Source organism: Lonchura striata, chromosome 1 (assembly GCF_050655825.1).
Source record: "Lonchura striata isolate lonStrDom1 chromosome 1, ASM5065582v1, whole genome shotgun sequence".
NCBI lineage: Eukaryota > Metazoa > Chordata > Aves > Passeriformes > Estrildidae > Lonchura > Lonchura striata.
Genome location: NC_140703.1, coordinates 94,256,137 through 94,271,533, shown reverse-complemented (window position 1 = coordinate 94,271,533; position 15,397 = coordinate 94,256,137). Strand labels below are relative to the sequence as shown.

General features: G+C 46.2%; 1 protein-coding gene across 4 annotated transcripts in view; it reads left to right on the top strand.

The window, feature by feature from the left end:
- Positions 1-6: 6 nt before the first annotated feature.
- ARHGEF7 (Rho guanine nucleotide exchange factor 7) overlaps positions 7-15,397 on the top strand; it is a 116,019-nt gene continuing 100,628 nt past the window's right edge. For 2 of the 4 annotated variants that reach the window (XR_014956322.1, XM_021545597.3), the window contains exons 1-2: positions 16-363; positions 15,209-15,295. Coding sequence is in view for 2 of the 4 variants with exons in the window: in XM_021545597.3 (XP_021401272.1) it covers positions 199-363; positions 15,209-15,295 (252 nt within the window). In the remaining 2 variants the exon portion in view is untranslated. Of the gene's footprint in view, positions 364-14,953; positions 15,119-15,208; positions 15,296-15,397 lie in introns of those variants that run through there. The other 2 variants (XM_021545598.3, XM_021545600.4) reach the window with 2 other exon arrangements.

The following is a 15,397-nucleotide window of genomic DNA, read 5'->3' as shown; positions in this document are numbered from 1 at the left end:
GGCGGCGGCGGCGGCGGGGGGGCGGGGAGGAGGCGGCACTGCAGCTGCATGTGTCTGTAGCGGCGGGGCCGGGGCGTCGTCATCTGCATTCACATGGGGGCGGCGCCGCCGGCCTCCGCCTGAAGCCCCCGCCGGGGGACACACAAAACCCACGCGAGGCGCGGGGCGCCGCGACCCCCGCCCGCCGCCGCCATCGCCATGAATTCGGCGGAGCAGACCGTTACGTGGCTGATCGCCCTGGGCGTGCTGGAGTCGCCCAAAAAGACCATCTCCGACCCCGAGGGCTTCCTTCAGTCCTCCCTGAAGGATGGCGTGGTGCTGTGCCGCCTGCTCGACCGCCTGCTCCCGGGCACCATAGACAAAGTAAGTGCCCGGCGGCCCCCGCCCCGCCGCCCTTTGTGCGGCCGGGCCCGCCGCCCCCGGCCCCGCCCGCGCCGCCCCCCGCTCCGGAGGGGGACCCCGGGCCCGGGGAGGGCGGTGAGGGGCGCGGGGGGCGGAGCGGGGCCGGTCCCCGCCGGGGGAGAGCGGGGAGCGGCAGCCGGGCTGGAGGGGAACCCCCGTGAGGAGCCACTGTTCTGCAAGTGTTGTACGGACGCTCCGCTTCCCAAAGCGGAGTCCCGGCTGTGCATGGGAGATGCATTAATTTTGGAGGGTGGACTATGGACCCTGCCTTGCGTGCCACGAGCCGGCTGCAAACTTATCTACGCAACTGCTGGAGCAGCCGGTGCCTCACCTCGCTTGGGAGGTGATTCAGCTCATCCCTTCCAGCCTCTGAAGGACATTTTAGCGTTTGATGCTTAGTTTTCTTGAAGGCTGCTTAAGCGTTATTTGGGTCCTTTACTGTTCGGTAGCCTGTGGAAAAAAAATCTCCTTTTTTTTTTTTTTTTTTTTTTTTTTTTTTTGTTTTGTGCTGAAAAAACGCGTTACAGCTCTAGTTTGTGTTGTGTTTGAAGAAAATGTACTCTGTCAGGTAACTTCTATGTGTTCTGTGTGCGTACATAATTCCCGTCGTCGCTCAGCCAGAGGGAAAAGACAACCAAAGGGGTTTGGTTGTGCCTCAAAACTTGGGACAGTACTGTTGTCTCACCTGATGTTTAGTAACATAGTGCACACAGAGATCCACATATTGACAAAAATCTTTCCTCGTGTGCCAGTCTAAGGTAGTGAAGATTGATGAAGGTCATCTGCTATGATGATGGGATGACTCCTTGCTTGAAAATAACACCGTATTTTTCACCTTTTGCAGAACAGTTGGCAGAGCATTCCACTCGCTGGAGCCTGCTGACAGTGAGCTTTTGTTACCTTTTGTGGCTCTATTTCGAGTAGTTCTCAGACCCACAAAGTTGTAACCAGCGCCTTGAGCTTAGCAGGACACTGGGCTGGGCTGTCCCACTTCGGTTCTTCAGTTTGCCACCCACTGGAGTTGTTATTGTTTTGTGTTGTACATGAAGGTCTTGGCTCTGGACTGGAGTCCCATTCTGCGGATTTAGTAGATCATTCCTGCCTCCCAGATTCACAGGTACATCAGGAGGTGGTACGGGGATGTGGACTCCTCACAGGAGCCCGCAGTGCTCTTGGCAGGTGATGGAAGTGATGAGAGCGGGCACAGTGTGTTGGTGGCTGTGTGAGCGTGGCTAACTCAAGGATCACCATGGTGGCCAGTGGGGACTAGCTGGGACAGCTGAAGCCCCTGCCACTGCTGCTGTCAGCTTTCCCCGCCACCATTTCCCCGTAAGTGGCTGTTCAGGCAGTAGAGCTGAAGAGGATGCCCCTGCTCCCAAAGGGGCTGCAGCTTTGTGGAGGTGGTACATGAGGTGCAAACTGTTGTCCAGTGTACTGGGCTACGAAGTGGGGCTCCAGAGCAGGTAAATGTCCTGCTCTGCCATTCAGTAAATGTCCTGTTCTGCAATCCAGGGTGGCACGCATGAAGTGGGGCTTGGGGTAAGTGGGGGCTCCTCCACCTGACTATCCACTGATTCTGACAGGCTCCGCCCATGCCTCCTTGTCCCCAGACTCTTTTGCCTGGTGGCACCAAGCCCAAGGAGGGTTTTGGCAGCCTTTCCCACACTGCTGCTCCAGGCACGCTTCCTGAGCACATCTTGGACTTTGGGTTCTTAGCTTTAGGGCAGAAAAGGTCTTTCCCCTTTGTGCAGATGTCAAGCCTGGTAAAGTGGGGTCCTGCACTCAATCTGGGAAAGAGGCTCTACCAATAAACAAAAAAGCAGAACAGAAAAATAAGTGTTACAAGAGTGTTTCCCAACTTAATGTGTTTCTCTGTTACAGTATAGTTTGGGACAGCTCGGTTACTGAATGAGAGACTCTCTTTTTATCTGAGGACCAAACACCTCTCATGTTTGGGTGGGGGTCCCTTCACAGCACAGAGGAAGGTTTACAGAGGCGCGCAGCTCCGCACAGCCAACAACGAGAGCAGCCTGGGTGCGAGGAGCTGCCGGCGGGACTCGCGGTGGCCCTGGCGCTGCAGCAGCGCGGGGCTCGCAGCGGGAGCAGTGCGGGCTGGGCTGGCAGCCAGGCGGGAGGAAGGCTGGCGCCTCGCAGCCTCCCACCTCCCCGAGCTCGCCCCGCGCCGAGCAGGGCGCTGGGACAGGCGGCCCCCCTGGCGTCCCTGCTGCCCCTGTGTGTTTCCTCTGGCTCTGACTTAGTTATAAGTCTGGGGAGAAATAGACATTTTAAAAAATTATTTTAGGAGGATCTTTGGTTTTGTGAGGGTAACTGTTCTTATTTCCCTGGACCATTCACAAAGCACTTTCTAATTCATAGATATGTCTGAGAGACTCACAAACTCATTTTTCCACCTAACTTTGTAAATATTCTTTTTCTGTAGACTCAGAATTTACACCCCATACCTCTTTCACGTTCTCATCTATGTTATGTCTGAGCTGTTTCCGTGTTACTTTATTCTCTTTCTTTGTTTGTTAGTAAACAGACATAAATTTTACATCCTTTATTGTGCCATGGTAGTTTTTCCAAGTCTTTTTTGGCTACTACTCTTTGTTACTTTTTTAATACTAAGTGCATTTGAAATATGAGCCTTTTTATTCCTTATTTGCCCCGAAAATCTCCAGTTTAAGTTTAAAAGATACAAGGATGTCTGACAGATGTAGACTGATTCAGTTCTTAAAATCCTTTGAGATTGTAACTTTCTATAAATATCTGACATTAGCAGATACTCTGAAGACTCACAGAGCTCATTTTTCTGTAAATACAAAATAGTAACTAAAACCAAAGGGAATATTAAAAAAAATACAAAACATAAATATGAAGGAATGTCTATCTACTTGGGGTGCTTTTAAATAGGTTTTCTAAAAAAATGCTATAAATGTATTTCTTTCTTTCAAAAACAGATTAGAAAGAAGATTCAATATATGCAGGAATGTAGTAATACATTTTTTGACATTTTGTGCTTTTTAAAGCCTCTGGGTACCCTGAGAGTAAGTAGTAGGAGATTTTTAATAAATAAAGATTGTGCGACCATAAAAGGAATCAAGCACTTGAAGGTCAAAGAACAGAATTTTCATAAGTTGATAAAACAAATCAGTGGGTTTCAAAGCTGGTTAGTATATTCTTTCTTTAGGTTGTTGTGTATTTGTATACCAGCATTGCACAGAACAACACACAAAGCTTCTTGCCAGGAAGTTTTGGCTGAATTTGTTTACATTATAATAATTTTCTATCTTGAATGGGAAAGGACAGATAATAAATTCACTAGATTTCTCTAAGTCAGAGTGAAAATACCTTGAAAAGTAATGTTGTTACAGACTGCTGCTTAGTTTTGGACTCTTACTTAATGTCATAATGATTCCTTTGCATTTTGAAAGAGACCATGACGGGGCAAAACAAAATAGTTGAGTTAGGCAGTGTGGTGGCACTGCACAATAACCTTGTCCTGAACACAGGAAATGAAGAAAAGTGAGGGCAATTATTCAATTATTTAAAAAAAAAAAAAAAAAAAAAAAAAAAAAAAAAAGGAGCAAAATCAACAAAACCAAAACAGCTTCCCCAACCCTGTCCAAACCCAGCCATGTCTTAGTTTTTTAAAGCATGAAGATCTGTGCTGAAACATGGTTAGTTGATTTGCTCCAAAAGATAGGGAATTGCTGAATTTAAATAATTTGAATTGAAAAGCCATAATTTCAAGTTAGAGGATTTCAGCCTTGTGTGGTAGAGCTGAATTACTTTGATGGCAGGGAAGGGATCCCCATGGAAGCATTGCAGTGCAGTTGTCTGCCGCTTAGATGCTTTTCCTCTCAGAGATCATTTTCCAAACAGATTCCTCCATCGCAGACCAGTTTGACCCACTTTCAACGTTGTAAACAGAGATCAGAATTGGAGCGGGAATTTTCCTTGTCATATGAGGCTTCGCGCTCCATTAAGTTCCGTTTGTACTTTTATTTTTGGTCAGCTGCTCGTCAGAAAGCGTCCTTTTGAGGACAGCTTTGTTCTTTTTTGGGGAAAATGCAGAGGCCGCATCGGGGAACGTGATGCAGCAGCCGTTTGACACCCCGTGGCGCGCCGCTGCCGCGGGGCTCCCGCAGCTGGCTCGGCGCTGTGCGGCCGCGGACGGGCAGCGCGGCTGGGTCTCGCACGCCTGGCCCCCCTCCGTCGAATGGACCATCCCCGGGCGTCGCAGCGTAGGATTGAGCAAGCCAGGAGCTGCTCTGCTGCGCGTGGGAGGCTGATCCAAAACACAGCCGCTTCCTCTCGCTGCTCCCGCCGCGCTCAGGTGGGAGACGGACGGCACGGGGCTGGCCCCGGGATAACAGATACAGCTCTCCCTCCTGCTGGATGAGGCTCGGTGCATGGCTGAAAGGAAACGTCATTCCTATTCCCTGTGGAGGATTGGGTACTGGCGTTGACATTAATTTGGTTATTAATTGGCGTAGAACCAGAACTGATGGCAGCAAAGATTAAGATCTTTGTACAAATACCTCATACATCTGTATGATTATCTTTTTAATGAGAAAGGTCTTTGGCTAAATGAGGCATTCTGAATTGTAGTTTAACAATAAATTAACCCTTTGTAATTCACAAGGCAAATGAATTGTTGTGTATAAGCACAAGCACTGAGAGTATCTAAAAGGAGGGTTTGGGCTGCCACATATGCCAACCATGTCACCAGCCTTGTCCCCATGGTGAGCATGTGTGCCTAAGGCTTGGGCAAAGGGAGATTTATGCTCACTTATCTCTGATTTCACACGTAAATATTGGGACTAAGTACACTTCTCTCCTGTTGTGACAAGGTGTGACCTGAAAATGATATTTCACATGATAGGAAGCAAGAAGAAAGAAAAGGTGTTTTGGACCCAGAGTGATATTTTTGTAGCCCAGTATATTTGCAGAGGGTGCAATGCTGGCTGGGAGCTGAATGTGGAGCCCAGACAGAGCTTGAGAACACCTCACCAGCAGTGCAGATATTACTCCTAAGGTGGAAATTTCCAGGTGCTAGTTGGCCCTGAGCAATCTACATTTTGGAAGTTCTTCTAGCAGGATGCTGTCACCCTGAAGCCTTGGTGAGGCTGTTTGGGTCTGCCTGGCTGACCCTAAAGGCTGTCCTGCCTTTGCTCACTGAAATCGGTTGGGAGGTATTGTTGTTGCTGGTGTTGCAGCAGCAGCAGAAGGTCATCACAGGACAGGAAGCAAAATCTCATTTTAATGTACATACGCTCTCTTCTTTCAGCAGCAGTCCTCCCAGGGAGATTATTGTGCTTCTGGCAAGAATAATCTGTGCTGGACAGGTGTGCCTGCCGTGGCTGCGTGCTCAGGGAATGCCGGTCTGTGTATGAGTGCTGTTGATCCAGGGTGGAAGCACTGCAAGGATGAACTGAGAGCCTGGGGAAAAGTTATCCCAAACAAAGTCATTAGAGTGCCTTTTTCCTGAATACATGCTGTTCTCATCAGTGATACTGTGAGCTCTGTAGGATTTTTGGTCCTGTTACAGACTTGTCACTGACCGTGCTACTCCTGCTGCCTTGTGAGAGCCAGGATGCAGGAATGCTGTGAAGGAGAATGCCCTTGCTTTTCCTGTCTATGTTCTGGCTCTGTAATTCTGGCAACTGGGATATTATCCAAAGAAATATGGTCTGCCTGAGCTCATTGAGGAAGCAGAGGACTTGTGCACGGCTTTTTTCCTTGAAAACCAGATCCTGTCAGTGCATAAAGATCTGGACTGAGTTAAATAAGGGTGTGCCAGATCCTGAAAAGAGGGGGCAATTAAGGAAACTGTTGGTGATTAAATTGTTTTTTGTGAGAAAACGTGGAAAAATAATGTAGTTCTGCTGGTCTTACTCTCATTAATGTCTTTTCCACAGTTTTTATATGCATTCTTTCTATGCTCATACATAATACAGACAACAAAACAAGTTAGCCCTCAGGTGCCCTACTGCTACCTAGACTATCTTCCAAATACTGTGTGTGTGGAGAAAAGGAAGAACTGTGAGGATGCCACCAGCACACTCCCCTCTGGTTATACTGCATGCTAGTGGCTGACGGTACCGCATTGTTCAGCTGAAAATGTTTAAGATTGTAATTCCAGCCTTAGAAAACTGGAAGTCTTTGCTTTAAAATTGAAGCGTGCAGACTAGGTATGTATGTAAGTGCATTTATACACACACACACATATATATTTATATATATTATACATAGTATGCATATATATTATTAAAATCTGGCTATGAATCACTGCCTGGAATTCAATATACATATTCCTTAAATAAAAATTTAAATTAATTGTTATCCAGTGGCTGTGATTTGAAGAGCTGTAACTTTAAAACATTTCAAGCATGACAGGACTTGCAAAAATACTGTGAGCTGGCAGCATGGAAATGGTGTCTTGCACCTTGGCTGGCTGAGCTTTGCTCCCTGATCCTCAGCCAGTGTGACACTTCTGCTGTCTCCCTCACTTTGCTGCCTAGAGCAAAGCCATTTTCTCTCCACATCTCTCAGTATGATGTGGCTGCTGCTATTACCCACAACAAGAGTCATAGAATGGTTTCAGTTGGAAGGGACCTTAAAGATCATCCAGTTCCAACAGCACTGCTATGGGGCACCTTCCACTGGACCAGGCTGCTCAAAACCTCATCCAGCCTGGCCTTGAATACTTCCAGGGATGAGGCACCCATGACTTATCTGGGCAACCTCTTTAAGTGCCTCAGCATTGTAATCATGGTGGGGAGTTGAGCAGGGGTGGCCAGCTTCATTTGCAAGAAATTTCCTTCGTGCCACTCCTCATCAGGGATCACTGACACCCCGTGGGCAGAGGCCCCTGTCCCTTTTTGGCCTATGAAACACTGCTTGGGTCTAAGTGCATTTAATACGGGTCTCCATTTTCCTGCTCTGCAGTGAGTGCTATTGGATGATGTTGGCAGCTTGCCCAGAAGAGAATCCATCCCTTCTGTAGGGCTTTGGTAGTCCTATGGAATATCTTCATGGGGTGGGGGGAGGGGGAAAGCAGTAAAAACCATATACCCCCCACTGGTGCAGCTGTGCTGTCAGAGAAGTGGTTTTGTTGGCTTTGTTAATGTCACTGGGGGAAGTGGTACTGTTAGACTGGCAGAGGAATTCCCTCTCTGGCATATGTTACATCCACACTGAGGAGCGATGCCAGCATATCTAGCAGCAGAGCTCTCCCAGTGTAAACAAACCCTGAGTGATTAGACTCCTGAAGCCTGAGCTTGCATAGCATCAAAACAGCGACGCTCCACAGGAGACACTGCAGGGTTTATGTGACGAGGGGTGCAAAATCCTTCCCCATCAGCCTTCCTTCACAGGGGAATCTCTTTGGTTCAGCTCCTGCCAAGCCCACACCTGGAGCTGTACTTCATAAGGCTTTTTTCACACGCTGACTTCAGGGAAATACACATCTTCCTGTGAACGCTTAATGCTGGCACCCCTGATGCTGCTCGGGATTGGGATCAGCTGCATGCTAGCTGCCTCTTTTTCTTTGAAATAGCAAGAAAATAAGCAAAACCACAGGAATTAGGAATATTAGTTCTTAGCTTTTAGGAAGGAAAGGAAAGCAGTTTACTGCTGCAGCTGTAACCAGACTCTCTATGTGTATGTATCACATCCTTCAGGCACAGTTCTGTGCATGTGTTCTGGTAGGACTCCTGCCTAGTTCAGGTCACAGTGGGAGGGGGGGTGTCCTTCAAGGATCCTAATAGCAGTTGCAAAGGCAGCTTGTAAGTTCTATGTGCATGGCATTCTCATTTTCTTGATGCTGTGCCAGCCTATGTTTTCTGTATGAAATAAAAAAAATTGATGGAAACTTGAGACAACAAAAGTACCATATAGACTGCCCTGGTGCCCTTAGACTATGGTGTTTGTATCTTAGGGCTGGGTTAAAACCTGCTTTGTGGGAGTCAGTTTATAGACTTCCACAAAATCACAGAATCAATTAGGTTGGAAAAGACCTCTGAGATCATTGAGTCTTTGACTGAATACCACCTTGTTAAGTAGACCTTGGCACTAAGTACCCCATCCAGTCTTTTCTTAAACACCTCTAGGGAAGGTGACTCCATCACCTCTCTGGGCAGCCCATTCCAATGTTTAATTACCCTTTCTGTGAAGAAAAGCCTCCTAATGTCCAATCTGAACCTTCTCTGACTCAACTTGAGTCTGTGTGTGTTGATGGGAATTTAGTCAGGGTCCAAGGGAAGTGGCAAAAGTACTGTACTTCTCCTGAAAAAAAAAAAAAAAAGAACCTGTTTTCATGAATATTGTTTAATTCAGATACATATCTGAAAAGATTAACTCAGACAGATGAATCAGTTTTGCAGAGTCATTTTTGGAGGGCAGATTAATGGAAAAAAGCAGCTCTAATTTTTGCATAAGGTCCCATTTATAAAGGCTGCCACAAGACCTGGATGGCATTTTAACCAAACTGTACATTGCATTTGAAAACTTAGATGAACTTATGTTTTGAGGGCTATTACACTAAAGAACTGAAGCAGCTAAAGCAGAACATTTGTGTGTTTGAATGTAGGTCACTGTTAATAATGGCTAGTCAGGCAGAGGAGCATTTCTGAGCATGTACAGAGGAAGAAATCAGAAAAGCTGGAGGAATCTTCAGTAAACTAAAACTGGTTTCACATAGCATAGCAAAGTGGAGGTTGAGGGAGCACAGAATGGTGGCTGATGAATTGGTGTAGCCTGTTGGGCAGTAAAGAAAAGGTGGTGGGTTATATTTGTGTGTCTAAATGTGGGATTGGATTTGCTGGTTTGGAAGGTGGTGGTGTGTGGTCTGAGGTGGGAGAGATGGAAAGATGGAATACAGGGACAGGTGTGGGGATGTAGGGTGTAAAGCAGAGGAGTGTCAGATGTGGAGTTAGTCACGCTGATGGCTTTGGAGTGAGGTAAGGGGATCTAAGAACTCCTTCTGTGTCTCTCACCAATAGCGGTGTCCAAGGGCAAGAGGTTTTGGAACCTTTATGGTCTATTGTTAATCAAAAATGGGCACCGACCACTTTTCAGAGAGTTCTTCCAAATGACACTCAAAGGACTGTTGTAAGTCTAGGAGATGACTGGAGTTTGGGACACTAAGTAGATTCCTGCTTTTACCTTCTGCCATGTCATGATTAACTTGATGTCTGGGTATCCTTGTCAGCAAATAAGAATTTTAGGGCATATCATAAGGCATCTTTCTTCTTCTTTGTATTGTATATAGAGTCTAGGTGAGTTTTGGAAATATAAAATTTTGGCACCTTAGTGCTTGAGCTGAAGGAGCTTCAGTCTTTTACTGGATCTAACTCTTACTATCTATGTGTCTGTCTGTCTGCCTGCTGCTGTGCTTTCAGAGCATGGGTTCCCTCAAGCCAAAATACAGATGTGTAGTCCATGCTGACTGCTGTGCAGGTTATTATTGAAAAGTTTGTGGGTTGCATGGCAAAAGTCAGTGCTAAAGAGCTACAGTACTGCAGAGACTGTATCATGCTAAGGACTGGTGCCCTGTCAAGACACCTGATTTTAAAACAGAGCTGCACTTCGTTGAGAATCCTGATCTGTGTTTTTAGTTTAGCTATAGCATCCTGCAAATGTGCCATCACTAAGATGTGCAGTTCTTTAAGTGAGTTGGCTCAACTGCAGGGTACCCCTTACTTATAGATGTGGAAGATGTGATCCTTTGAAGTGCAGCAGTGCCTCCTGCTGTCCTGGGAGGAGCACGGGGCTCCTACCTGCAGTCCTCTCAGCCCAACTGCTCACTGTGGAGGTGACTGTGGAGGAAGTGCTGCACCTGCCATTGGTCCCTAGCCGTGGATGCTTCCTCGAGATGCAGAGGATGTCCTCCTGTGTAGCTGTGTAGCTATGTAGCCACTCTTTCTTTTCCATCCCTACTGGGTGCAATTTGTGAGGGACACTGATCTGGGCCAGAGCAGGAAACCCAAATGCTGAAAGGGATGGGCCCTGCTGGGCATGGGCAGGTGCAGGCAGGAGGCAGCAGCTGCAAGGGCTGGAGAGGGAAGGAACCAGCAGGAGTTGTTGGACAGTTGGCAGCTTCACCACCCAGGCTGGTGTGACAACCTCCAGGCTTCCTCCCCATGATGCTTTTAACCTCATTTTTGTCCCTGAACACAAACCTTGGCAACAAATCCCATCCTGTAGTGCTTGTGCAGGAGGCGTTTGCCCCATTGGAAGATCAGTTGCCCTTGACCAGTGAAAAGGGTTGGAAGCAAGGGAAACACAGCTGCTGTGGGGCTGAATGTGATCAATAGGACCCTTTTGTTAGCTTTGCTACATTGTGCAATTATGGTATTTTTACTGATTAGATTGCAGTAATGGTCTGTGCGTACAAGGTGCTCTGAAACATGGACAGAAAACTGTTTTGTGCTACAAGGGGAATCTGACATAAAATGGTCCAGGCAGGATAAACAGGATTTCTCCCTACTTAAGGGCTCAGTCTTTGAACTTCATGCTCAAACAGCCATACACCTGAACAGGACGTTTTTAAGTGTCTGCTGAACTTGGCTACTAGTTTGCAGCTAGGTTACATTTTCTATTAGTTTCTGCTCTCTAGTTACTGAGATAGTCTTCTTACACAGTAAACCATATTTTACTTATTATATTTTGTGCTAGATAAGTGACTGATGTAACTTGCCTGTAGGAACAGTGTTCTTACTCAGTCTACCAAGTAGATTCCAGTTTCTATATAAAGACCTTGTACACTTCTTGTTCTGTGACCCAGTTTGTCACCTTGTTCAGAGTGAATGCAAGTAAACAGCGCATTTCCCATAGCTGAAGATGTCTCCTACTTTTTATTAATGTTTACTTGGGATTGCAATCAAGGAACTGTGGGTTTGCTTATTGTTTTCTTTTTATTTATTCATTATTATACACATTCCTTGCTTATTTTCTTCATATAATTTCCCTTTCCAAATGAACAAATAGTACCCTTTTTCATTTTTTTATAAGACCACCCATGTCATACCTTTTCCTGATGCAGCCTCTCTGCATTGCCCTTTTTTATTCACTTGTTATGTTGTTTAAAACCATAGATTTAAACTGATCTAAAGGGATGTAACATTTAGCTAGGTACCATCTATTTGCATTGCACACTGTTCCCCACCTTTTCTGGATGGTGGGAAATGTACTCTGCTCCTTGATAGCTACAGCGTATCACATAAGTGTCCTTATTGAAGTAGCTGTGGTTTCTAGCACTGCTCCCCAAGAGATTAAATCTTAATCAGAACCTGTCCCTGAACCACAAAGAAGTGGTTTAAACAGTGGCTGCTCTGCATATTACCTTCCTCTGTCTCTTTGGATTCCACCGTGGCACCCTGGTCCCTAATTAAGGATCTGTCATGCCTCTCTGGAATCCGTGCCTTTTCTAATTACTATTAACCTTTTTTATTTGTGTTACTAGAGCACACAGAGGTTCCAGCTGGACACTGAGGCCTATTTGTACTAAGAGCAGTGTATATATATAAGAAGTAGACAACCCCCATTAATGAACTAATGGTGTTGTTCTATGATAGGAAAAGGATGAAGCAAATACAGGAGAGGAAAATACATAACCTTTTTATTTCACTGACTTTATGTACATGCAACCTACTTTTATTAAGCTAAGTAATTTGGGAATATGAGCCTACTTTTATTTATCCTTTGTCTGTGTACAGATTAGCTGTCTTTCAGGTGGACTAGGACTTACCTGCCTGTGGTCTTCTTGCATGATGTTCTGGTACATTTTGAATAGTCTGTGAGGCTACAAATGTGATCTGTGTGAGAGGTCATGCTCCTGAGCTTCCTGTAACTGTAAAGGATATCATGTACCATATGTGTGATTTTATCATGGGCCTGGCTCACATAACTGCACTTCAACATTCTGTCGCAGGTCTGATTTTGTTCTTCAGGTCCCTTATTGTGTTTCTCAGCTGTCTGTAGGAGAAGGTTGCCAGAATCACATTAAAGCTCTCCAGGTAAATTACGGGTTTGCTTCATTTTATGGGATCATTAATGCTTTACATTTCTAGCAGGATGCAAATGCTAAGATATTTTTAAATTCTTTACCCATATGCTTATGTCTTCTGTTGTATAAAAATGCCACTGCAGCCACAGAGCTGAGAAAATGTACTCTACTTCTTTTATCGTTCCAAAGTATTTTCCCTTATTTTGAAGGAAGAAATGACATTTCTAAAGATTTACTGTAACTTATTTTATTGTTTTGAGGAAGATGATTTTTGACTGAAAACATGCATTAGAGTGTTGGTGAGGCTAAGGTCTCAGTGGTGTATTTGGCATATATTTTAAGCTTCCAGACCTGAGAGGGAAAAATTTGTTGGGTTTGAGTTTTCTTTGCTTGTTGTTTCTTTAATCTTCAACTGAAAGTTTTTGACTTTCTTCTCCCTAACCCACTTTTTAAAAATTTTTTTCTTTTTCTTCTTTCCAGTTACTGTTCCATCTTTTATGAATTATGTGTAGCCTCTTATGAGGTGCACACTACATGGTAGTACACGTCTGTGTTTCTTAGAATTACTGAGTTTAATGTGTTGGAGACTTTGAGATTTTGTGTTAATGTTTTATTGGATTATGGATTGTGTTATGAGACAAGACATTTGCTTTCTTTAAGAGAAACCTGGATTTACTGTGATTTCTTAGGAGACATACATTATTTGTGCTGGAAGAGCAGAAGTAACATTAAGGTTTCTCAGAATGTAAAGAGACCTTGATGAACAAAGTAGATGAAAAAGAAAATGGTGGGTAGAAAAAGAGACAATGAAGTAGCACATCTAAAAGGAGATAAACGCCAGTTATTATGCAAATAGTTTAAGAAAAAACAGTTATAAATTGCAACGATATCATTGTTGTGTGAATATTAAGAACATATAGGAGAGAACATACTAGAAACATCAACTTGGAAAAATTTCCAGCATCTTATTCTAACAAGGATGTTGGCATGATAGCTTTAGATTTCTTACTAGGATTAAGAAATAAATTGAGTAATAAAAAAGTATTTCAAGCAAGAGATTTGAAGGTCATGGTGTTTTCAGGAGGGCTCTCTCACCTCTTCTGTCCTTCAAACTTACAGAAGTTATATTTTGAGCTGTAGTACTTCCATAGGGCTTCTTTAGGATTCTTTTTATGTTTTAGTGTAGTAAAGGGTTATTCTTATGCCACAGTGATATATTGCAGTACCAAAAAATATGAGGAGTTTGAATGGGTGTGTGTTTGCATTCTTTCCTTAAGGAAAGGAAGATTCTTCAACTGGTATCGTTACCAACTTCCTTGTATTTCAGTCTAGTGGCTTTCATTTAAGACTCATCTGAATTTTGTTTAGAAAATGGTAGTGACTTGTGTTTTCAATTTGTTTGTGCCAGGTTCACCCTGTCATGCTGTCACCTTTGTTAATTTTTGTGGCACCAAAAATTACCTCTCTGGTAATAATTATGTATCAAAAAGTACCTCTGTGGGTCAGAGGTATCTTTAATATCTTATAATCACATGGGAAGGCACTACCTTTGTTTCAGTTTGATGGAATGTTTGGAGTCAACCTGATGTGAAGTTCCCAGTGCTATGCAGGTGGATTATGCTGTGAGTTTATGTAACCTTGACATGCATGCATATAATGAAACCTCCTCTGAATGTAATGCGTGATCAGAGGCTATGACACTGTGTGTTGCAACACCTCGGGTTCCAGCGACTTGCACCTTTGTGCTAGGCTTTCCCCTTCTGACAGAAGGGCAGGTGTCAGTTTGGGCAATGACTTGTTTGCTAAACTACTTTGCAGAAATCAATGAATTTATTGTGAAACGATGCTAAGGTGCACATAGAATTTAGTTAAGCTGTGGTAAGTTAAGCCATGTCCCTGAAGCTCTTAGGGCAGGCTGCTTTTCCATGGAAGGGCTACACTTTACTTTTGGGCACACAGAGGTTGAGCTAAAGGCACCGTGAGTGTGGCTGCAGAGAGCAGACGGCCGCGTTGCCAAAACTGTCTTAGATTCAGTCAAGGATTTCCTCTTTGCGAAGCTGTTTTTCTTCTGGGGCCGGAAGGGGCTATTTAATAAAGTACAGATAAAGGTTGTTAACATCAGACCCTTGAATTGGTAGATTATTAACTTCGGGTGCTGGCATTTTCCGCGAAGGTCTTCGGGGCATTTCTGATATATTTCCTCGTTAGAAAACCGATACCCAAGGGTGGACCGGAGTCAGAAGGAGGGCACCGACGAGCCCCATTGGGGACAGCGGCCACCCGCGGCGTGCGCCGGGACCCTGTGCGCGGTCACCGCTTGTCCCGAGGAGCGGCTGTCCCCAGGCTGGGCCGCTTCGCCCCGCAGCCAAACCATCGCAGCGCCGGGGTCTGCGTGTCAGCAATTTGAACAATTCCGAAGCACGGCGCGGGGAGGCCCGGGCCGCTCCCGCCCGCAGCCGGGGCGGGGCTGGGGAGGGCCGAGCGGGGCCGCGCCTCCATCCCTCCCTGCCTGCCTGCCTGCCTCCCTCCGCCCGCCCCGCCGGGGCAGAGCCGCCGCGACCGCGCCTGGCCGGGCACCCCTGCCCGCGCTCCTGCCCGCCGCCCCCCGCCCTCGCACGCCATTTCCTGTGCTCCGTGTTTACTTCCCGGTTCAAGCCCTCCAGTGGGAGCGACCGGCGCCGCTGCCTGCGGAGGGAGCGGGAGGTGAGGGGAGCGGCGCGGTGGGGGACGCCGCTCCGCTCCGCTGCGGTCCCGTCTCCTCCCCGCGCTGAGCCGCCGCCTCTTCTCTTGCAGGTGTACCCGGAGCCGCGGACGGAGGGCGAGTGCCTGAGCAACATCCGCGAGTTCCTGCGGGGCTGCGGTGCTTCCCTGCGCCTGGAGGTGAGTCGGGGCTGGGTTTTAGAAACGGGGGGTTTCTCGCTCTCCTTTGTGCCCGGGGACGCGGCTGACAAGATGGTGGCGGCCGCCCCTCCCCTGGCTGCG